This window comes from Coenobita brevimanus, chromosome 99 (assembly GCF_032717465.1).
Source record: "Coenobita brevimanus isolate Jiangsu-jjx chromosome 99, ASM3271746v2, whole genome shotgun sequence".
Lineage (NCBI taxonomy): Eukaryota > Metazoa > Arthropoda > Malacostraca > Decapoda > Coenobitidae > Coenobita > Coenobita brevimanus.
In genome coordinates, this window is record NC_137052.1 from 16,064,175 (window position 1) to 16,089,973 (window position 25,799).

General features: G+C 43.3%; 1 protein-coding gene across 1 annotated transcript in view; it reads left to right on the forward strand.

The window, feature by feature from the left end:
- Positions 1 to 25,799, forward strand: part of aux (cyclin-G-associated kinase) — a 462,562-nt gene that overhangs the window by 225,433 nt on the left and 211,330 nt on the right. Inside the window, exons 11-13 of the mRNA XM_080283925.1 lie at positions 2,702 to 2,910; positions 4,699 to 4,832; positions 9,546 to 9,659. Of these exons, the coding sequence (XP_080140051.1) occupies positions 2,702 to 2,910; positions 4,699 to 4,832; positions 9,546 to 9,659 (457 nt within the window). The remainder of the gene's footprint in view (positions 1 to 2,701; positions 2,911 to 4,698; positions 4,833 to 9,545; positions 9,660 to 25,799) is intronic.

Below are 25,799 nucleotides of genomic sequence, written 5' to 3' on the forward strand. Positions count from 1 at the left end.
GGAAAATTGTGCTGAATATGAGCATCAGTGTATCCTACCTGTTACCTGGGGGGGGGGGAACGTGAGCAGGTCAGAAAGAAAATTACATGGTTGGCTATAACTAAATTCTTTCACTTGATACTCAGGGAAATTGTGCTGAATATGAACATCAGTGAATTTGTGATGTGAAGTACAAGTAATGTAAGTTGTGTATAACATTTATAATATTATGAGTCCATATTATATTTACAAATCATACTAGATAGATAGATAAATAGACAGATAGACAGCTCTATGCGAGCCTGGGAATGGGAAATGATCTTGCAAGTTACACCGAGGAAAAGCTGATGACAGATTACGAAGTAGCCAGTCAGGAGATGATGCAGTTAGTTTGTCAGCGATACAGCAGGAGAACAAAGCCTAGTTGACCCTACACACACATACACACATACTCACACACAGGCTTCTAGAACTTTCCAACCACAGTGAACACACGTGACACGACTCCTGTTTCACCAGAATTTAGGAAAGAGAGCTCAGAAGGAGAGAGGCAATAGAATCAGCAGGGTGTAGGGAGGAAGGCTTAGCAACTTGGGAGAGAGAGAGAGAGAGCGAGACAGGGAGGTAGCTAGCTGGACTCTACTTATACTCACTCGTGTGTGAGAGACTCTGTTAATATTTCCAAGACAAATAAAAATAGTCCCATACTATTCTTTACCTCTCCTGTCATTGCATGACAAATGGGAACCAAGATTATCAACGTACAAGCAACTCAAGTATAACAACCGCTCGTCCACAAGTCTAATATATATAACTTCTCTACAAGTAACTACAAAGTTTTTTTATGACAATAAGATTTTCACAATGCCCCTGATTAGTACAAATCAGTCTGAATTATAGTACAAATAATTACGTCATATTATATGGTAATGCATGAAACAGCCACAGCATTTACTTGTCAAAGTGCAGTTACCCGTAATCGTGATGTCAAGTGCAATTATAAGTTGAAATAAAGGGAAATTGTTACAATTGACGGAAGAAGTGAGAACAGGAAAAAGAAGAGGTATTTCCTTTCCCACACACCTACGGGGCATAGTGGCACTATGAAACGGGCGGAAAACCCTTTGGGGAGCCACATGGACAGGGTGATGGCTCAGCCTTATGACGGTGAGTAAGGAGAAGTTGGAAAACGAGTTGAATTTACCACATTCCATCCAAGGCCACACGAACAGTGTAACAATCACCACTCCGGTCAGTGCTGCCAACGCTAGCCTCCAAGACCAAGGCCAGGGCCAGTGGCTTGTGGTCGGATCTGCCCCTCCTGACGTGAAAAACCACTCGTCTTCAACTCATCCTTGCTCATCGGCGAGAGCACCTAGAGACCTTGGGATACCTTCATTGGAAGGAGGAAGAGTTGGTGAGTCTTACGAGCTTTTATTTGCATCTCTAGCAATTATAGTTTGACAGATATTAGGGTTTGAAGTAAGGGTATTTTTGCCAAAATCTCGGAAATCCCCCCTAAGGAGGAGTGGGCTACGGCCGGGAACCTCCAGCAGCTAGGGGTTAAATTGTCATGCTTCTTCTTAAGGAATCTCCATATTGTAGTTGGCCATGGTAGAGCTGATGTTTTGGACTGGAAGCTAAACTAAGTGTCAGAACCAGCTAATGTACTTCACAGCAGTTGCTGGAGACTGTTGAGAACAAAGGAATCTCATGTTGTAAAATAAGATTTGCAACAGTGTGAGAGTCTCAGCATGGACTTTGACTCAGCATTTGTGGCTAAATGTTTTCTGCCTGAGAGTGATATTTTAAGCAGGATATTATTGCCTGGAAATAGTCCAAATCAGTTTGAAAATAAAAAATACATTACTGGACTGAAAGTGTTAAAACAAGAATTGGTAACTAATGGTACGCATTCCCAGTACACTACTTGATGGTCAATATCCTAGGTATCAACAGTGTGTCAGAGAGGTAATATGATGAAAGCCATGATATTGTAGAGTGCATTACTTTTACTGATGCAGAAGAGTCTGGGAGGCATTATGATAAAAGTATGAAATTATAGAAAATATCCTTAACTTGTAATGACTCAAAAAGTTAATTTAGAATATAATGTAATGCCACTAAGGGGAAAGCAACAAGTCACTCTATCCCTAAATGTCTGAAGTAAGTAGCTTGGTGCAGGACCTCTTTGTTCGTGATGGAGCAATATTAGTTTGTAGAATAAAGTGAGTGTGACTTAATTGTAATAAAGGTGTTTTTGCTTGTGATTCTGTGGTGGGATTCTCCAACAGATTTATGATCGATTCCTTGCGGTACTGTACTGTAGATTTGTATTTGCAGGAAGAACTAGATGTATGGGAAGATTTTGCACACTCTTCTCCATGTCTTCCTTGCATAAACAAATCATGATTACTGTACAGAATTTATAATAAGGTTTTTGTGTATCTCAATTTTGGAGTCTAGAATGGTTACTGAATGAGAGTATGGTCCCATTAATTGGACAGACTTTTGTTAGGTCTCTGCCTGTCATGTTTATCTTGCTCTTTGGACCCAACCTTACCCTGTCCTTAGGTGGGAGAACTCTGGATGATAGTGATTATTTTCTCTCCCACAAGACTTGCTCGTATCTTCCTTTTTTTGTGTGTGTGAGTGGATTGAATTTGTAATTATTCACTCATTTTCAAAGGAATGTTTGAATAATTTGACTTGCGTTTCCTAGCTGCACTTGATGGTCGATATCCAGGACACCACATCATCTACAACGTATCTGGGCGCCAGTATCATGCCTCAAAGTTCAGCTGCCGTGTGGTGGAAGGTGGATGGTCAGGCAAACGGGCACCTACCTTGGGTGCACTGTACAACATGTCCATCAGTATATATGACTTCCTAATGAGGGACCCCAAGAATGTGGTTGTCATCCATTGTATCGTGAGTGATTTGTTATATATTGTAATGTGAGTGTTCTGTGGTTGTAGGGAGTGTTTTTTTTGTGTGTGTGTGTGTGTGTGTGTGTGTGTGTAGAGAGTGTTTAGTGTCTGTAGGGAGTGTTTTGTGGTTTTAGGGAGTGTTCTGTGGCCATAAGGAGTACTGTATTCTGTGTCTGTAGGTTGTTTTCTGTATCTGTTGGGTGTGTTTTGTGTTTGTAGGGAGTGTCTGCAGCCATAGGGAGTGTTCTATGGCTGTAGAAGGGTGTTCTGTGGCTGTAGAGAGTGTTCTGTGTCTATAAATGAGGTTGCAGGAGACAACAGGAACTTGTTATATGGAGTGGACTCAGGATTACAGGAGTTTGATTGTTGAGTGCCTGAGTACAGTATGTAGCTCATTTCATGGGGGGGGAAGAGTAAGAGAGATGACATGACATATTTCTGCATTTAACTTTTAATGATTTGATTGTGGTAGGTGGGGGCACTCACCATCCACTCATTCAATGTAGTGCTGCTCTCGGGTGTCTGCCCTGTCTTCTCCTCCATCCTTCTTTCCTTCCATCTTCTACTGTCTTTCTTTCCTTCATTCTTTCCTCGTCTTTTTGCCTGCGGGTGACTTTACACTCCCTCTTCTGTCTTTCATTCCTTCATTCTTTCCTCTTTCTTCTGCCTGTGGGTGACTCTACACTGAGTGACAAGCCAAATGGTTTCCTGTACACCAGGAAATTTACTACGCTGGGTGGTAACCATATAACCAGATTTTGGCGCCTGGTGGTTTAGTGGGTAATTATTGTGCTCCAATTGGATTGAGCCAGTGAAGGTTTATATCCAAGGGGTGATTGGGGTTTATTGCTCATGTAATGCCACTCAGGGATGAGTGAGGTTGGTCACTCTCATCTTAAATGTCAGGACCAGCTGCCTGGCCCCGGGCTTCTACGCTCCTCGTGTGGCAACATAGGATTGGATGATGGATGGATGGATGGATGGATGGACACATTAGGGGAAACCTTTGGAAATTCATGGTTACTGAAGGCTATATCTAATCCCCCTTTTTTAAAGTCTCTCTGAACATTTGTAAGACAATCTAGTTATGAGTATAATGAAAAAATATATCAGTACACTGAAGGGATAAGTATAGGGATTAAGTTTGAAAAGTGCATATGTGAGAGAATATGATGATGGGCTAGTGTGTGGTAGGCCAAGAAGAACATAGATGGATATAGCAAATGAGTGTGTAGTAAAAAAAAAAAAAAATGGGGAGATGATGAGGTTGGGGAACTACTAGGGGAAGGAGTTGGTTGGATGAATTATGCCCTGAGAACAACATGACAGGGGTTTGATGCCCGTTTTTATCTTGATGGTTGACAGATTGGTCATCTAGCAGGTAATTTGAAGGATATTAATAAAGAAAACAAATTACGTGCCTGTAGTAAGGGCTGTGATTTAGAGCCAGGATTCTAGGGGCTTGAATATTGAATGACTGTCTGGCCCATTTCATTGGGCATGCTGTTAATACTTCTCCATTTGTTGTACTTTTTCTTTGTTTGCTGAACCCTACCTCACCTTATCCTCAGGTGGGTAAAGGAGGTCATGATGATGATAAAGCTTTTCACTGTAACTTGTTCCAGATTTTTGTCTATTTGCAGCTTCTTTCCTAGCTTAGTGGTAGAGTAAGACAGTGCTCTGACTAATCTGTTGTTACAACTGATCATTTATGATGGAATTATGACAATTTTAGGTCGTTTAAATGAAAAGAGTATAGTGATGATGATATTAACTTTATTCACTGCAGGATGGGAAGGCATCAACAGCCATGCTGGTATGTTCATTCCTGTTGATCTGCCAAGCATTCAAGCGGCCTGAACAAGCACTGAACGTGTTTGCCATTAAACGCTGCCCCCCTGATCTCCAACCATCCCAATTCAGGTAATGTCAAGACAGTACAATATATCCTTGAAATTCATAGGAGTTAGGTTTCTAACAATACTGCAACCACCTACCATGTGTCGGTCCACATGTCTAAAAGTTGTGTTACTCCCGGAAGGGATGGGCATGAACACGTTGTTTGGCGGCAGAGGCAGTTTGCTTGTGGCCACCCCTTCCAGAATTAAGGTATCTGGCTGCACTGTAAATAGAGATAGACAAGTCTAGATTCCAAAGTTTGTTGTACGTCCAGTATCAAATCTATGCACAGTATATACAGACACTGCTAAGACGGACACATTCGGAGGCTGGCTGTAAATCTGGACATGGAGGAGAATGTGCATTTATTTAACATCTTTGATATGAAGATTTTGGGATGATTTAATACGTGTAGTGGGTGGTATGCGGGATGATGAGATAGTGGTTTGGAGAGGGGACTTAAATGGTCATGTAGGTGAAGCACCACAAGGTTATGAAGGAATGCATAGGGGATGTGCATATGGTATAAGGAATGCAGAAGGGGAAAGGATACTCGAGTTTGGGAAGGCAACGGACGTGATTGTGTGCAACACATATTTTAGGAAAAGAGACAGTAGGTTAATTATGTATGAGTCTTGGGGGAAATAACAGTCAGATAGCTTATTTTCTGGTTAGGAGGGCTGATAGGTGGTTAGTAAGGGATGTTAAAGTTATAGGAAGTGAGGAGTGTGTGTAGGAAGTGAGGAGTGTGTGCAGCAGCACAAACTATTGATTTGTGACATGGTGCTTAAAGAACGAGTGATGAAAAAGAGGACTTATGTACCTAGGAGGAAAATATGGAACCTGAAAAACCAAGTAGTAAGGGATGCCTTCTGTAGCGAGATGAGGAGAGTGGTTGCTGAACAGGGAGCTGTAGACAGAGGCGTTAATGAACAGTACAGAGCCCTCAAGAACAATCTCTTGAGAGTTACTGATGTAACATGCGGTTGGACAAGAGGACCACCAAGACATAAAGTAACTTGGTGGTTGGATGAGGGTGTAGAAGCTGCAGTTAAGGAGAAAAGAAGGCTTTTCCGGGAATGAAAGAAGGGTGGTAGCAAAGAGGTATATTTGGCTGCCAAGTGTAGGGCTAGAAGAGAGGTATACAGGGCAAAGTCTGAGTCATAGAGACTTTAACTTGATAACTTAATTCATGGGGAAAGGAAAAATATGATATTTAGGGTGGCAGGTCAAGTGAAGAGGGATAATTGGGATATTATAGGTGAGCAGTGTGTGAAGAATGATGAAGGAAGGGTAGTGGTGAACAGTGAGTATATTAAAGAAGCATGGAGAGAGCATTATAAACGGTTGTTGAATGAGGAGTTTCACTGGGACAGGGAAGGTTTGGAGCAAGCAGATCCAGTGTTTGGCCCTTGGCCTTTGATTAATGCTGCTACTGTGAGTGAGGCAATAGGCAGGATGAAGGTGGGGAAGGCAGCAGGTGTGTCTGGGTTGACTGCTGAAATGTTGAAGGCCTCAGGAGATATAGGGGTGAGGTTAGTCAGACCTGATAAATAGGATTATTTATGAGTGTGTTGTTCCAGATGATTGGTTGAAGAGTGTAATTGTAAATGTGTATAAAGGGAAGGGTGATGCCCTGGAAAGAGGAAATATAGAGGTATAAAGCTTTTAGATCAGATAATGAAGGTGAGGGAGTTTTAGAAGGTATGATTAGAGAAAGAGTGAATATTGATGAGATGCAGTTTGGGTTTATGGCAGGTAGGGGGACCACTGATGCCATAGTCATAGTTCGACAGCTTCAGGAAAAATATACTGGTAGGAGAAGGGATCTATATTTTGTTTTTGTTGATTTGGAAAAGGCCTCTGACAGAGTCCTTAGAGAGGTGGTGAAGTGGACAATGAGAACGCTTGGCTTGGAGGAGTGGCTGGTTAGGGTGGTTATGGCTCTATGTATGTGGGTGCTCACACCCAGGTAAGAGTGAATGGAGATTTGAGTGATGAGTTTTCCGTGAATGTTGGTATGCATCAGTGGTCAGTTTTGAGTCCCATGTTGTTTATCATGGTACTTGAAGCCCTTTCACTTGACTTTAGAAGCGGACTCCCGTGGGGGTTGTTGTATGCTGGTGATCTGGTGTTGATTGCAGATAGCGAAAGGGAGGCGGAAGTGGAGAGATGGTATGGGGCACAAGGGCTTAAGAGTAAATGCAGATAAAACAAAAGTGATGATATCTAGGGTTGGTGGCAGTACTGTCAAAGATGAGGGAGAGTGGCCATGTGCAGTTTGCCACAAGGGTGTGGGAAGTAATTCCATCTTGTGCGGTGTTTATGATAAATGGGTGCATAAGAGATGTAGTGGTATCAGAGGTAGACTGCGAGATAATGCTGATTTTATGTGTACAGCGTGTCGGGGAGAGCAGGGGGAGATTGTCAGACATGAAAGGATTGAGCTTGCTGGTGAATCTCTTGAGTATGTGGAAGAGTTTTTTTATTTGGGAAACATGTTGAGTGCTGGAGATGGGGCTGGAGCTAGCTCTGTGGTTAGGGTGAGAAGTGGTTGGAAGAAGTTCAGGGAGCTGTTGCCTCTCATGACATTGAGAGGACTCTCCCTACGTGCTAAGGGGTCTTTGTATGCAGCATGTGTTAGGAGTGTAATACTGTATGGTAGTGAGACCTGGGCAGTGAAGGAGGAGGTTATTCGTCGGCTCAGACGTACAGAAATGACAATGAATAGGTGGATGTGTAGTGCGTCCCTGCGTCCAAGGCCTGGAGGGACTGGGTTTACGATGGAAGGGTTGAGAGGTAGGATGGGACTAGAGTGTATTGGTATTGTGATGAGGAGAGGTAGATTGCGATGGTTTGGACATGTGGAGAGGATGGGGGATGATAGTTGGGTGAGGAAGGTGAGAAGTGTTAATATTGGGGTTGGGGTTGTAAGGGGTAGACCAAGAAAGACATGGGACGAGGTCATTAAGCATGACCTCAGGGTTAACAGGGAGGCTGCAATGGATCGTGCAGCATGGAGAGCCGCCATTAGGTGACCAAGGCCGATGCATGCAAGCATGTTGGAGCCTTTAAAAATGAAATGAAATTAAGCGATGAAACGATATGGATGAGATGGAAGGATGAGGTAGAGAGGTATACAGCAGGATCTAACCAATAACGCCTAATTGGTGCCATAAAAATGCCGTTATTAGCGAAAACGTTATTTGCGTGACATTAAAATACATGTATAAAGGATTTATTGGTGCCACCACTCCAGGAATTTTATCCACTTTTCCCACCTGGAGTCCTCCTATCACTACTTTTTTTTTTAGCTGAAATAATAAGATTAGTTATTAAATCATCATGAGTAATATAAAACTCACCTTAATGGAGTTATGAGGAGTGTGGTATGATGATTGTTTCGAGGGTTGTGCATGGATGCTTCTGCATCGTACCCCCTGACCCCTTGCTTGCCTCATCCCCACTCCTGCCTCTCATGCCAGGGTCATCCACTTCCATCAACACATCATCAAACCCCATAAAGTCAAAATCTTCAGAAAAGTCCCCAATGTCATCAATGTCATCATCTACTCAACCCTTCTCTGTTGTTCTTCCTCGGCTGGCTAGCTGTGTAAAAGAAAGTGAGTGATGAGTGACTGATGGTGGGCATTCACTCGATCGTGATACTGTTTCTGGTATTTTCTTGAGATCTGATTTACAAGTCCAATCATTAGTCATTAATTCTGATGGCTGCTCTCTCTCTGTCTCAGCCAACTTAAGTTGTGGCTGGAGTGCCGACCAGGCATGTTTAATGGTTACCAGTGTTGTATTATTCCAGGCACTGATGAAGAAATTTATGGCCTGTTGAATGTTACATTTCTTCCAGAATGCAGCAACAGTCATTATGTTGGGGGTTGTAGGTGTGCCAGGTGGAGCAGGTGAGTCATGTGGGGCTGTGGAGGTGGAGGGGGGAGGCAGATTGTGAGTCAGGTAGGGCAGTGGAGGTGGAGGGGACAGCAGTGGGCAAGTCAGGGGAGGTGGCGAGGGGAGGATCCTCCATCTCCTCCTTGCTACTGCTCACATTTTTGGCGATTTCCTTCATCTTTTGTTTGTCTGTTTCATTCCTCATCTTTGTATGGACATATTTGCACTATAACAACTTGGCAATTACGAAATAACCGTTATTCAAGTGAATCCAAACGTTATTATAGAAACTGGGTATCTATTCTAACTTACCGTTATTGCCGAAAACGTTATTGTCGAAATCGTTATTGATGAGATCCTACTGTATGAGGAAAAGTTTATGTGAGTTGGAGAGATGGCAGCCTGATGATAGAGGACAGGCTGACCTGGAGAAAGTTCATTTGTGGCCACCTCTTTGTGGGTCAAGGCATCTGGCTGGAGATAAATTAATAGATGCTTGCTGCCTCAACAAAGTTTTTTTTTTTTTTTTTTTTTTTTTTTTTTTTTTTGTTGTAAACTAGGGAGAAAGTTTGAATGATAGGGGTTAGCTATAGCCTTTACTAACCCCTTCAGTGCTATGAACTGAGGGAAGTTAACTGAAGGTAGCAAGAATACATCAGAAAGGGTCATACCGAATTGAAGTGGTTAAGTTCAGAAGCTTCACCGAGTTATTTCCTAGTTATATAGTTGCGTAGCTCCTGTAGATTCTATATTACCATTAGCCTGTGTCTCTTGGGGCCACAAAAATGCAGCACCAGGAAGTGGTTACTGGCAACAACATTATATTTTCAGGTATCTCGAGTATGTACGTGATTTGGTAGTATCTCCACCAGTGTGTCCTCACTTCAAGCCTGTCACCCTAACTTCAATTATCATCACTCCAATTCCTCTCTTTACTCAGCGAAGGTAAGCCAGATCTCTTCACTTTTGACTTGTTAGTGGTACAGTGGTCCTTTCGTATTCACAGCTTCACAGTTGGCTGTTGTGATTATTTCGTCATTCTCAAGCCAATCTAGCATTCCAGATGATTAAGGTGAGTGAACAGCTGCCAACCCAGTAGTGGCATTATTTGAGTAATAAACCCAACTTTCCCTCAGAATTAGATCTTTACAGGCTTGATGGATGGATCATTTGAAGTGCAGCCAGATGTTTAGTGGGGAGTTTAACTGAGACAGGAAAGGTTTGAAGCCAGCATATCCGGTGTTTGGCATTTGGTCTTTGATTGACACTGCTACTGTGAGCAGGGCAGGATGCAGGTGGGGAAGGCAACAGGTGTGTCTGGGTTGACTGCTGAAATGTTGAAAACCTCAGGAGGTATACGATTGGGGTTAGTCACTGATTTGATAAATATGATTTTATATGTGTGTGTTATCTCAAACAGGGATTTTGGCACCCCTTTTTAACATGGAGGTGTCCGGATTGACCCAATCAGATACGTTTATCTGAAGCTACAGAATGTGTTGAATGTTTTTGGCGTATCCGATAGAGCCAGGATTCCTGGGGCATGAATGATGAATGAATGGAAGCGTGGCCCATTGGATTGGGCAAAATTGGGCTGTCTGGACATAGCTACTTCTCGCCTTGCCCTTGGGTGGGAAAGGAGGTCCGGATGATGATGATGATGTGTTATCTCAGATGATTGGCTGGAGTGTAATCGTAAATAATGTACAAGGGAAAGAGTGATGCCCTGGAAAGAGGAAATTATAGAGGCAAAGCTTGTGGATCAGATAATGAAGGTAATGGAGAGAGTTCTAGAAAATATGATTAGAGAGAGAGTGAATATTGATGAGATGCAGTTCGGGTTTGTGCCAGGCAAAGGGACCATTGATGCCATGGCCATTCTTCTACAGCTTTTGGAAAAATATGTAGGAAAGAAAAGGGAACTGTACTTTATTTTTGTTGATTTGGAGAAGACCTTTGACAGAGTCTTTAGAGAGGTGGTGAAGTGGGCAATGAGAAAGCTTGGGAATGAGGAACTGACTGGTTAGGGTGGTTATGGCCATGTATGTGGGTGCTCGCACCCAGGCAAGGGTGAATGGAGTTCTGAGTGAGGATTTTTCCATGAATGTTTGTGTGCATCAGGGGTGAGTCTTGAGCCCCTTGTTTTTTATTTTTATTTTTTTTTAATGTAAGAAAGAATGAACCAAAGGCCAGGAGCCCACAACCCATTCCTTCCAAGAAAAAACAAAAACAATACAAAGGAGAGCCAAATTCAAGATCCATTCATTTTGAGATGCCTGGACACACTGCGTTTGAAAGACTGGAGATCATAGGAAGTAGGAAATACAGATAGAGGGAGCCAGTTCCAGAGTTGACCTGTTGCATCAATGAAGGACTGGGAGTAATGGTTAACTCTTGCATCAGAGAGTTGGACGGAAAAGGGATGAGAGTTTGTTGCTAGACGGGTGCTACACACGCGTCGTAGAGGTGGAGGGATGCAAGCAGACAGTTCAGAGGAGCAGTGACCATTGAAGTAGCATTAGAAAAGAGATAAAGATGCAACAGTGCAGCAAAGAGACAGAGATTGAAGGGAGCCAGTAATAAAGATGCAACAGTGTAGCAAAGAGACAGAGATTGAAGGGAGCCAGTAAGACAGTGGTTCTTAACCTTTTCTGAGTCATGGACCCTTTCGAGAATCTGGTGAAAGCTGTGAACCCCTTCCCTACAAAAATGCACATAGGCGCATAAACACAGCATTTTGCATGCAACTAAAATACTTTCTTTTACTGAAAACTACTACACGCACTGTATGACATACACAAAGTACAAAACAGTCTTTACAAGAATTTTGTTTCTCACTCTGTTTCATGCAAAAACTAATGGCCACTTGATGAAAGAACGAAATACATCCAACTTGTGCAGATTAAACAAAATAAAACTTTAATTTAGCTCGGAAGTTCATTTCAATGAGAGGGTTGTTGTTTGGTTTGAATAAGGAGACTAAATTGTGGAGTGGTCTTTAACAAGGCAACACGCATGTCATCGTTGACATCCAGTTGATTTCGACTTTTCTTTTTGATAGAAACAAGCGCTGAAAACCGTGACTCTCAAAGGTATGTAGTAGCAAACGTAATCAGAACACCCGTAGCCCGCTTTCCCAGACAAGGGTAGGCTTGTGTCAACGAACACCAGAATTCTTCAAGACTATTTTTTTTTTTTTTTTTTTTTTTTTTTTTTTTTTTTTTTCAGCCAATGATGCCAAATGGGATCAAGCAATATCGCTAAATTGTTCTCAATTATTCTGACCTTCACGGACCCCCTGAAGCCCATCTATGGACCCCCAAGGGGTCCATGGACCCCAGGTTATGAACCCCTCCAGTAAGAGGAGGAGAGTTAATGAGATGAGAAGCCTTTGACTCCACCCTGTTGAGCAGACTTGTATGTGGGGAGCCTCCCCATACATGAGAGTTGTACTCTACACAGGGGTGAATAAAACCCGTGTATAAAGTCAACAGTTGTGCAGGGGTAAAGAAGGCATGGAGTCAGCTTAGCACACCTAATCTCTTGGAAGCAGATTTTACAAGAGATGCAACATGATCTTTCCAAGGTAAGTCCCGAGTGAATGAAAACCCCAAGCTTGTTCAAAGATGATGCAGGATTGAACTGGACATTATTAAACATTAGTGGGTACTTGTGTGGAAGATTGTGTTGAGTTGATAGGTGTAAAAACTGAGTTTTTGATCCTTTAAAAAGAACAAGATTATTTTTACCCCGGTCAGAGATATGAGCCAAATCAGACATTTGGTGTGCCATAACCTCATCCCTTGTTTGTTGAAGTAACTGCTGAGATGGACATTGCAGGAACCAAATGGAAAGGTGAAGGGTGGAATCATCAGCGTACAAGTGGATAGGGTTAGATGTACAGCTTAGAAGGTCATTGGTGAATAAAAGGAAGAGAGTTGGTGATAGGACAGAGCCCTGAGGAACACCACTGTTGATGGATCTAGGAGAAGAACGATGACCATCTACAACAGCGGCTATAGAATGACCAGAAAGGAAGCTAGAGACGAAGGCACAGATAGAAGGATAGAAACCGTAAGAGGGCAGTTTGGAATTTAAAGATTTATGCCAGACTCGATCGAAATCCTTTGAGATGTCAAGTGCAATGGCAGAGCTTTTGCCAAAGTCCCGAAACGAGGATGACCAGGAGTCTGAAAGGTAGGTGAGAAGATCACTAATGGAGCGTCCCTGATGGAACCTATACTGACGATCAGAAAGAAGGTTGTGATAGGGAAGATGCTTTAAAAAAAATTCTGTTAAGAATTGACTCAAAACCTTTTGAGACACAGGATGTTAAAGCAGTTGGACAATAGTAAGAGGGTTGGGAATGGTCACCCTTCTTTGGGACTGGCTGAATGAGAGCAAACTTCCAGCAAGAAGGAAAGGTACAAGTTGACAGACAAAGGTAAAGAGTTTACCTAGGCAGGGTGTAAGTACAGAAGCACAGTTCTTGAGAACAACAGGAAGGACTCCTTCAGGCCCATATGTCTTGTTAGTATTAGGGCCAGTGATAGCAGAAAATACATCAGCTGAAGAAATTTTAATGTCAACCATGAGGAAGTCTGAGGGGGAAAGAGAGGGAGGAACAGCACTGGAATCATCTGAAGTGGAATTGGAGGAGAAAGTCTGAGCAAAGAGGTCTGCTTTATCAGTAGAGTAAATAGCTACAGAGCCATCAGAGTAGAAAAGAGGAGGGAAGGATGGTGAGGTAAAGTTGTTAGAAACGTTTTTGGCAAGGTGCCAGAAGGAGCGGAAAGAATTCGAGTTGGAGAGTTGAGGGCATTTAGTACAGATGAAATTATTTTTAGAAGAGCGAATAACAGACTTAGCATGATTCCGGGCAGAAACATAAACAAGATGTGATTCAGGGGTGGGTTGGCTTGGGTACCTTTTATAGGCCCTCTCCCTGTTGCGGACAACAGTAGAACATGCATGGTTAAACCAAGGCTTTCTTGCATTAGTCAGAGAATATGAGAAGGGAATGTATGCCTTCATGCCCGAGAGAATAACCTCCGTAATGCACAAAGCACACTCATGGCTCACGGCCATGGAAGCAATAATCATTCCAGGGAAAACCAAAGAAGCACTGCCTGTGGACCTCTCAATCTGCAGGTCCAAACTGCCACAGTCAGCATTTCTTTGGAGGGTCCACAGGCCGTACCAGAGCACGACTTCAGAAATGGACTCCCATGGGAACTTTTGTATGCTGATAATTTAGTGTTGATTGCAGAGAATGAAAGGGAGACTGAGGAGAGATTTACGAAACAGGGGGATGGTACAGGACACAAGGGCTTAAGAGTAAATGCATATAAAACAGAAGTGATGGTATCTAGGGTTGGGAGTAGTACAGTGAAACTTCAATATAATGGACTTCAGTAGACCGGAATTCGCCTTTATTGGAATCGAGGAGCTACCGGACTAAATTCCAATGTATCAGAAAAGTCCGATAAAGCCAGAAGCAGTCTGGACTGCCTGACCTCTTCAGCTATGTTCATCACAATAAGGTAAATAAAAGACATGTTTATCAGTGTACAGTACAGTATTATAATATATATTATACCATTTGATTATTGTAGTGAAGGTATAGTACAATTCAGTACTGCAGTGGTAGTAAAAACAATTTAAAAACTGTTGGTGTGAACTGGACTAATGTCTGACATATCGGAAAAAGTCTGGGTTAGCAGGGGGAAGTCCAGATGTCGATTTTTTTGGAATTTCGCTTTTTTCGGAATGGCTTGGGCCCCAATTTGTCCTTTATAGTGAGGTCTTACTGAACAGTCAAAAAAAAGGTAGAGTGGCCATGTGCGATTTGCCACAAGGCCATGGGAAGTAATTCCTTCTTGTGCAATGTTTGTGATAAGTGGATGCATAAGAGATACAGTGGTATTAGAAGTAGACTGCGAGATAATACTGATTTCATGTATGCAGTGTGTTGGGGAGAGCATGTGGAGATTGCCAGGCATGAAAGGACTGAACCTGTAGTCCATGAGCCAGAGGACTTTTAGGGCCCAAATTCTATCTCTCTATCTATTGCCAGATGCCATAATCCCATAAGGGGTGGCCATTTGACTTTGAGTTAGTTGTTTTACGGGGAGGGGCACTAACCCTCCACCAACCCACTTGTTGACACGTAGGGAACACGTATGGTTTGGTTATATGGTTACCACCCAGCGGGCCCAAATTGAGGGACTAAATATCATGGTGATTTTCAGGTAGTTCAGACCTTCAGCTATATTGAATCATGTGTTGGACATCTCAGATGTACAGCTAAATAGGTTTTTGGAGGCCATCCTTTATGGGAGAGGTGGTGACTCAATTGGTAGAGAGGTGGCCTGCAGTCCTGCTGGACCCAGGTTTAAATCCCCGCTGGGGCTGGGAACAGTTTAAGGATTTGAATTTCATTAAATCAGGCTCTACTGATCTACCAGAAGACCTGCCGACATGTCGTAAAAATACCCCCGCTAATATCAATACACCAGTCCTGTATGAGACAGCCCTAGCATGTATTCAATATGGACGGTGGGTGTTAGCACTGAAGTGGTGACATGTAGAGGTGTATGGTATGTAGGAGGGCTGCTGGGCCTTCATAACAGGCTGTGAAGCCTATGCCCAGAGTCGGACACGTTAAAAATATATATATACATATACAGGTAAGCCCTTAATTCACGCAAGGGTTAGGTTCCCAGACCCTTCGCATATGTGGTAAATTCGCATATATATTCTGCCCTTGTGTGCACATAATTACGCATGTCTGTACGTATATTACATCTGAATAATACTGTTTATGCACTACATACACCTTATAAACTAGCATAAAGTATTAAAAACAACAAAAATGTAACAAATTTAAAACTGAAACCTGACAAGCACAGGCGTAGGTGGAGACACTTCAGCAGTCTGGTGCACTAGCCCTCACTGCCTCCTGTATGCTACATTCTGCCTTCTTTATTGTATGAACAGTTGACTCGTTCACCCCAAACATGCGGTTACAAGACAATTCACAGGTGTAGGTGGACACTCTTTAGCAGTTTGGTGCACCAGCCCTTCTCCCGTATGCTACGTTCTCCTTCTTTATTATGAACAGTTGACTTACCCCAAACATACGGTTCTGAGACAATTCACCATCAAGTCAATTCACTGTCAAAACATGGACAATTCCCCGTCATTCTATTAATATACTTCTATCTATCTATTACCAGACGCCTCAATCCCGTTTGGGGTGGCCACAAACAACGCCTCCAAGTCGCCCTGTCCCCCGCCATTTCACTGCCCTGCTCCCAACTCACACCCCCCTCTCTCATATACCTCTCCACCCCATCCCTCCATCTCATCCTCGGCCTCCCCCTCCCTCTTCCCCCCTCCACCTCACTCACATACACTCTCTTCGTCAGTCTTTCACCCTCCATCCTCTCCACATGGCCAAACCACCTCAGTGTGTTCCTCATAACGCTTCCTATCACATCCACATCCACAACACAACGCTCCTTTACATCCTCATTCGTCAGCCTGTCTCTCCACGTGACTCCACAGGCTTAATTAATACTTTAATAACTAATTTTCAGGGGGATTGTATAACTCATATAAGTAAAAAACTAGTGTACTGTACTTGCTAAATAAACTGGTATGTAAATAAATGACGGAATCGTCCTGACAGAGAATTGTCGCCGACATTCCTCCCTGAAGTTTGTCCAACACTTTAACTTTCTCTGTCAGCAACATCACTTTACAAGTCAGTTTTGGTGTGTTACCACATGCATCACTACCACTACGCTTATGCCCCATGTTGACAGACAAGGCAAGCAATTACTGGAAGGCAGAAAAATAAGCCACAAATAACGATTTGCAAGTCATGCATGGTTCGACCATTCGGCTCCCACACACACATACATACATATATGTGTGCACACGGGCAGCAGGTAGGCATTTTTTATACTTTATTTATTTCTCCTGTATATTGAAATTACTTATTTGAATACTATAATTTTGTTTTAATTATTGTACGAAAAATTCGTGGATAACCGAAATCGCGTGAAAAAAGTTCGCGTGAATTAAGGGATAACCTGTGTATATATATATATACATTGCCTGATTTTCTGCAAATAATCAGTATATAGGTTTTAAGCATATAACTCACAAACGTTTGATTCTACAGAAAAGTTATAGGTATGCAAAGTTGTTTAAAATCAACTTTTACATCGGGTAAGGTAAGCTCAGTACATTTTGGGGGTCTATCTATTTATTGCCAGACGCCTCTATCCTGTTTGAGGTGCCCACAAACAAATCGCCTCCACGTCGCCCTGTCCCCCACCATTTCACTGCCCTGCTCCCAACTCACATCCCCCTCTCTCATATACCTCTCCACCCCATCCCTCCATCTCATCCTCGGCCTCCCCTCCCTCTTCCCCCCTCCACCTCACTCACATACACTTTCTTCGTCAGTCTTTCACCCTCCATCTTCTCCACGTGGCCAAACCACCTCAGTGTGTTCCTCATAACGCATCCTATCACATCCACATCCACACCACAACGCCTTTATATCCTCATTCGTCAGCCTCTCTCTCCATGTGACTCCACAGGCTCCTCTTAAATAACTTATTTCCACTGCTCTCACTCTTGACTTGTGTCCTTCCAACAACGTCCAAGCTTCACTTCCATACATTAGAGCTGGTATCACAATACTGTCATGTAGCAACTTTTTCACTTCCATGCTCACTTCCCTGCTTCTTATCACTGCTTTCAAGGAACCAGCAACCTTTCTTCCCTGCTGTACCCTTTCAAGCACTTCACCCTCCAAACCTCCATCCTTACTCATCACACTAACCAACTACTTAAACGTACTCACATTTTCCAATTCCTTACCATCCAGCCCCGCTGTACATTCACTGACTTCACCTCTCTCAAAGACCATCACTTTACTCTTCCCTACATTCACCTTTAGATTCTGTTTCATACACACTCTCCCAAACTCATCCACCAAGCCTTGCAGCTCCCCTTCGTCTTCACTCAACAACACAGTATCATCTACAAACAACAGTACAGGGAGTTTCTAAACACTATCCTCTCTCACCAGGGCCACTCCAACATCCACTACCCTACCTTGTACCTCTTTTATTACCCCATCCATGTACAGATTGAACAACCATGGAAAGATGACACATCCCTGTTTCAACCCAACCTTCAAAGAGAAAATTTCACTTAGTTCACCATCCACACGCACTGCAGCCTTAGCACAATCATACATACTCTTCACAGCATTCAGCAACATCCTGTCTACTCCATATATTCTTAATACTTTCCACAATCCTTGTCTATCCACCCTGTCATATGCTTTCTCCAAATCCATGAAAGCCGCATACAACTTCTTTCCCTTCTCTAGAAACTTTTCCACTAAAGATCTAAGAATGAATATCTGATCTACACACCCTCTTCCCTTCCTAAAGCCTCCCTCTTCTTCTCCTGCTAATTCCTCTGTTCTTTCTCTAACTCTGTCAATAAGTATCCTACCACACACTTTTCCTATTATACTAAGAAGACAAATGCCCCTATGATTACCACACACTTCTTTTTCCCCTTTTCCTTTGTACAAGGTAATAATTATACCTGACTTCCAATCCTCTGGGACTCTACCTTCCTCCCAGGCCAATCTGCACATCTTCCACATCCATTCTGCTACTATCTCTCCCCCATGCTTCAGCCATTTCACCACACACTCCATCAATTCCTGGGGCTTTCCCCAATATAACTTTCTTCATTGCTTCCACAACTTCTATCCTACTGATTTCTTCCTGTCTTCTCACCTCCCTCCTTCTCCCAGCCATTCCCCAGCCACTTATACTCGCATTACTTCCATCCTGTATGTTCAACAGTTCCTTAAAGTGTTCTCTCTATCTGCTCACTTTTTCTCCCTTCTCCACTAGTAATCTACCATTTTTATCTTTCACTCCCTTACTAACCTCACTTCCACCCTGTCTTACTCTCTTCACCTCTTTCCAGAACATTTTCTTACAGTCCCTCCACTTTACACTCAAATTCCTTCCAAATTCCTCATCCACTCTCTTCTTACTCTCTCTTACTAATCTTTTCACCTCTCTCCTTCTTTCTACGTATAACTCTCTCTTCCGCCTCTCAACTTCTTCCACGCCCCTATTTCTCATCCATTCATTGTATACTTTCTTCTTTTGTGCCACAGCCTGTTTCACCTCTTCAGTCCACCACGCTGTTCCTTGCACCCCCCTTCTTCTTCTCTTCCTTCCACACACATCACATGCTGCACATATTTCTTCTGTAAATATGCTGCACACACCTTCCACGTCCCCCATCTCTTCCAATTCATATTTGCCCAATCGTTCCTCCACTTCTCTCTTATACTCTGCCTTTTTCTCATCCTCTTGTAACCTTTCCACTCTCCTTGCAACTACTCCTTCCTCTCGTTTTTCCCTTCTTCTATTTCTCCATCTTACTTGGATCTTAATTCTGGCAACCACCAAGTAGTGGTCAGAAAGTCCACTCCCCCATCCTCTATAAGCTCTTGTATCCATTACACATCCTCGCATCCTTTCATCCACACACACATAATCAATCATTGCCTTCCTTTCATTCAGTTCACCACCCACCCTTCTCATCACTCGCCATGTATACCTGTGGATCATTTTATGCTTGAAGAGGGTATTGGCTATCATCAACCCTCTCCCAGGACAAATGTCCACTAATGCACTGCCATTCTCATCTATCTCAGCAGGCACACCCCACTCACCAACTATTCCATCCACCTTCACATTCCATACTTTACCATTCATATCACCGATCAAAAACACTCTCTCATTCCTTCCAAAATTTCCATGCACACTTCCACATTTGTCCAGAACTCTTCTCTCACTCTGCTAGCACGATCTTGCGTTGGCGCATACACATACACAATCGCCCACATTTGTAGTCCAACTTTCAGTCTTACCCACACAATCCTTGACCCAAGGGATCCATACTGTCTTACGCTCTTCTTCCATCTTTTACTCACAACTATACATACTCCCTCTTTTGCCCTCTCATGCTCACCTACTCCTGCACATATACTCTATCCATACTCCCATTCTCTCACACTTTCTCCTCTCCATTTTGTTTCAGTTATTCCACATACATCCACTTTCGCACCCTCAAGCACCTGGACAATCTCTCTCTCTCTTTCACCTGATCATTCTCACCTCTTACATTCCCTGTTCCATTTAGGGGGTAACTTTATTATATTATATACAAGCTTCAAAGTGAGAACCTAAGTTTTTTAGACATTCAGTTAATATAGTTTACTTTGGGGCCTAAGTCGAGGGACAAAATATCAAGGTGATTTTTAGGTGTTTCAGCCCTTCAACTAAATGGAATTATGTGATGGACATTTCAGATGTACAGCTAATTAGGCTTTTAGAGCCATCTTCCATAATATCTTATGATTTTCTGCAGATTATCAATATATCTGTTTCAAGCTCATAACTCACAAACGGTTGTTCAAACAGAAATTTTTCACCTATGCACAATTGTTTGAAATTAAATTTTACATCAGTTAAGGTAAACTAATCCATTTGGGGGGTAATTGTATTAACCCTCTCGTGCACGCATAAGTTTCAGTAAGTTTCGCGGCACACGATTTTACTTGACTGGCCACCCGGTAAGCCTGTCCATACGCCGCTAAAAACACACATTTTCGCCTTATTTTCGCCACCCAAACCTCAATACAGTATACTGCCATGAAACCTACATCATCTTATTCGTCAATGTTTGTTCTAGCTAATAAGCAAAAAAAAATAAAAATAATAATTAAAAAAAAAAAAAAATGAATAAAACTACATTAGGCCACCGTGAATAAATGTTTTGCAACGTCAATCTCGCTTCCCAACATCACAATTCGAATGCTTTCCATCATGCAGAAAAATGTTGTTAGAAGTTTTGATAGAGAATTTCATCAGCTTTCAAAAGAACATTGTCCGCTTATGATACAATTTTTAGTTTTCGAGGAAATAGCCAAAAACTGAAAAACATTTTTTTTAAAAATGATTTTTGTTCAGGGAGCTCCACTGCAAAACTTTTCTTGCACACCCTGTTTTTATTTAATAATATTGTGTAGAATTTAATGAGTTTTCCCATGGTAACCACCATTTTTTGATAGGCCTCGTATTTTCCAAGTAAATCGCAAAAAACTTGTGGGTACTCACGGCCGTGCTGCACTTTTATCGTGCGTGCACAGCAAATGCTATATTCCCGTCTACGTAACAACTTTTTATCCGAGATATTACATTGTTATGTCCTGTAAATATGTAGAATTTACTGCTCTTTATTATGGTTTGTACAGGAAGTCGATACGTCCAGTAGTTTTCGAGTAATTGACCAACAAAGTGAGATTACTCCTCTGAGCGCTGGCTACTTTTACCGAAAGCAAGAAATAAAACACACGCTGATCCCCCTCCTTTTCCTACAAAATATGCTCCCAAAGGCTTATATATTGGTAATGAACATATGTATAATTCACTGATCTTTATCATGGTTCTTACAGGAAGTCGATATGTCCAATAGTTTTTGAGTAATAGGATGACAAAGCTAGACTACTTTTCCAATCACTACTGAGTTTTACCGCAAGCGGGAAAAAAAAAAAAAAAAAAAGACAGTCTTCCCACCTCTTTGCCTGAAGACTATACTCCTAAAGGCCCCCCCCCTTTTTTTTTTTTTTTTTTTTTTTTTTTTTTTTTTTTAATGTACAGACTAATATCTCCAAGGGTTGTTTTTATACTGTTATAATGTACTCTACATGAACACTACTCTTTTTTCTAGTTACTGCTAATGTAGCTGTACTTTCTGTCATATGTGTAATATGTAGTAGAAAATGGTTATTTTTGTGAAAAGTATATGAGTATTGATAATAGGTCATTATACAAAGCAACAAAATTTGGAAAACTCACTTCCTCCAGGGGTGTTGAGCTGCTTGCAGGACCTTGTGGGATTTGAAGATGAGGAGTTATGTGGTGTGTGCGTGTGTGTACGCCTCACTAGTGAATACTTCGCTCAGTGTGGTACCGTTTGAAGCAATCACCCACGCAAAGCGGCACATCACAAACAGGACACATGTGACTTGTGTCCCTTCTCATCTTCACCAGGGCACACAGGGCACACCAGAGCCTCCTCCGGTTGGGGATCCTCTCCCGTTGATGGCCCAATGTGTGATCCAGCCGCACTCTGTCGTTGATGACTCTCCGACGCTTGGTTGGATGTCCTCCTGCTCTTCCCTGGTCCTGTCATCCTGGAGTTGCAGCTGCAGGGCTGGGCATGGCAGCAGCAGCAGGTTCTCCCGACAGACCAGGAACTGCTGAAGATGGTCGTCTCGGCACCCGTGCTGGTCCTGCAGGCAGTGGTGGCATTGCCTCCTGTGCTGGTCCTTTTCCTGGAGATGGTGGTATTGGCACCTGTACTGATGCCGGCCCAGGAGACGATGGTGCTGGCACCTATGCTGGTGCTGCTGCAGGTGCTGCAAGTCCCAGAGGTCCTGCTGGCCGTCGGCTTGGAAGGTCAGGGGTATGGTGGATGACGTGCCCTGATGCGGGCCACTCTGCTTCATCAAAGTGGAGAAACTTGTCAACTATCGTTTCGTTTTCGTTTTGTTTTTTTAAAGGCTCCAACATGCTTGCATGTGTCGGCCTTGGTCACCTAATGGTGGCTGTCCACGCTGCACGATCCGTTGCAGCCTCCCTGTTCAGTCCCTTAACCCTGAGGTCACACTTAATGACCTCGTCCCATGTCTTTCTCGGTCTACCCCTCGTAACCCCACCCCCAATATTAACACTTCTCACCTTCCTCACCCAATTATCATCCCCCATCCTCTCCACATGTCCAAACCATCTCAATCTACCTCTCCTCATCACAGCACCAATACACTCCAGTCCCATCCTACCTCTCAACTCTTCCATCGTAAACCCAACCCCTCCAGGCCTTGGACGCAGGGACGCACTGCACATCCACCTAATCGTTGTCATTTCTGTACGTCTGAGCCGGCGAATATCTTCCTTCTTCACTGCCCAGGTCTTACTATCATACAGCATTACACTCCTAACACATGCTGCATACAAAGACCCCTTTGCACGTAGGGAGAGTCCTCTCAATGTCATGAGAGGCAAAAACTCCCTGAACTTCTTCCAACCACTTCTCACCCTAGCCACAGAGCTAGCTCCAGCCCCACCTCCAGCACACAATATGTCTCCCAAATAACAAAACTCTTCCACACACTCAAGAGATTCACCAGCAAGTTCAATCCTTTCACGTCTGACAATCTCCACCTGCTTACCCCGACACGCCGTACACATAAAATCAGCATTATCTCGCAGTCTACCTCTGATACCACTACATCTCTTATGCACCCATTTATCACAAATACCGCGCAAGATGGAATTACTTCCCACGCCCTTGTGGCAAACTGCACATGGCCACTCTCCCTCGTCTTTGACAGTACCGCCACCAACCCTAGATATCATCACTTTTGTTTTATGTTCATTTACTCTTAAACCCTTGTGCCCCAAACCATCTCTCCACTTCCTAAACTTTTCCTCCGCCTCCCTTTCGTTCTCTGCAGTCAACACCAAATCATCAGCATACAACAACTCCCACGGGAGTCTGTTTCTAAAGTCACGTGAAAGGGCTTCAAGTACCATGATAAACAACATGGGACTCAAGACTGACCCCTGACGCACACCAACATTCACGGAAAACTCATCACTCAAATCTCCATTCACTCTTACCTGGGTGTGAGCACCCACGTACATAGTCATAACCACCCTAACCAGCCACTCCTCGTAGCCAAGCTTTCTCTTGCCCACTTCACCACCTCTCTAAGGACTCTGTCAAAGGCCTTTTCCAAATCAACAAAAACAAAATAAAGATCCCTTCTCCTACGAATATATTTTTCCTGAAGCTGACGAACAATGAATATAACATCAGTGGTCCTCCTACCTGGCATATACCCAAACTGCATCTCATCAATATTCACTTTCTGTAATCATACCTTCTAAAACTCTCTCCATTACCTTCATTATCTGATCTAAAAGCTTTATACCTCTATAATTTCCTCTTTCCAGGGCATCACCCTTCCCTTTATACTCATTTACAATTACACTCTTCAGCCAATCATCTGGGACAACACACTCATAAATAATCCTATTTATTAGGTCAGTGACTAAACTCACCCCTATATCGCCTGAGGCCTTCAATATTTCGGCAGTCAACCCAGACACACCTGCTGCCTTCCCCACCCTCATCCTGCCTATTGCCTCACTCACAATAGCAGTATCAATCAAAGGCCAAGGGCCAAACACTGGATCTGCTTGCTCCAAACCTTCCTTGTCCCAGTCAAACTCCTCATTCAACAACCGGTTATAATGCTCTCTCCATGCATCTTTAATATCCTCACTGTTCACCACTACCCTTCCTTCATCATTCTTCACACACTGCTCACCTATAATATCCCGATTATCCCTCTTCACTTGACCTGCCACCCTAAATATCATATTTTTCCTTTCCCCATGATTTAGGTTATCATGTAATAGTCTCTGTGACTCAGACTTCGCCCTGTATAGTTCTCTTCTAGCCCTACGCTTGGCAGCCAAATATTCCTCTTTGCTACCACCCTTCTTCCATTCCCGGATAAGCCTTCTTTTCACCTTAACTGCAGCTTCTACACCCTCATCCCACCACCAAGTTACTTTATGTCGTGGTGGTCCTCTTGTCCAACCGCATGTTACATCAGTAACTCTCAAGAAATTGTTCTTGAGGGCTCTGTATTGTTCATTAACGCCTCTGTCTACAGCTCCCTGTTCAGCCACCACTCTCCTCATCTCGCTATAGAAGGCATCCCTTACTACTTGGTTTTTCAGCTTCCATATTTTCCTCCTAGGTACATAAGTCCTCTTTTTCATCACATGTTCTTTAAGCACCATATCACAAATCAATAGTTTGTGCTGCTGCACACACTCCTCACTTCCTATAACTTTAACATCCCTCACTAACCTCCTATCAGCCCTCCTAACCAGAAAATAATCTGTCTGACTGCTATTTCCCCCAGACTCATACATAATTAACCTACTGTCTCTTTTCCTAAAATATGTGTTGCACACAATCATGTCCGTTGCCTCCCCAAATTTGAGTATCCTTTCCCCTTCTGCATTCCGTAGACCATACGCACATCCCCCATGCACTCCTTCATAACCTTGTGCTGCATCACCTACATGAGCATTTAAGTCCCCTCCCAAAATCACTATCTCATCATCCCGCATACCACCCACTACACGTATTAAATCATCCCAAAATCTATCTTTCTCTGCTTCATCCAATTCTGCCTGTGGAACATATGCCGATATAATCGCAGCTATCTTTCTACCCAACAGAATTTTCACTACCAATATCCTATCGCTTACTCTCAAAACATTCATAACATATTCCACCCATTTCTCTGCAACCATCACACCAACACCTCCATATCCGTCTGTCCCCCCCTGCCAAAACAACTTATAGCAACAGTCCTTCCCAACAATCTTTCTGGCTGATCCACCCCTGTACTGGACTTCCTGCAAACACGCCACATCCACCCACCTCCTACAGAATGCCTCAACGACTTCCCCTGCTCTTCCCCTCAAACTTCCCACATTCCATTAACCCACCCTCATCCCCATGGGTGTTTTACTGTCCTCAGGGTTGCTTTGAAACCTATTTTGTTTTGTCATCTTCAGTATTAATAAAGGGGGATAGACATAGCACAGGTCCCACTCACTGCACAGTCCCAGGTCCAGGCAATGGATCTGGGACCCCTAGCCCACCAGCTTACCAGTGGCTGTGGCAGTGGCCTCGGGGGACCCTGCCAGGACAGCTGCAGGGACACCCTCCAAGCGCGCCTTGGCACTGCAACTATCCCGCCATTATACACCCACTGATAGGGCAGCCTCCTGGGGCGCTACTCCCAGGTTCGGGCCCCTCTCTGTTGGGCGGAAGCGGCAGCCTGGGAACCGCAATGCCCTGTACTCTCTA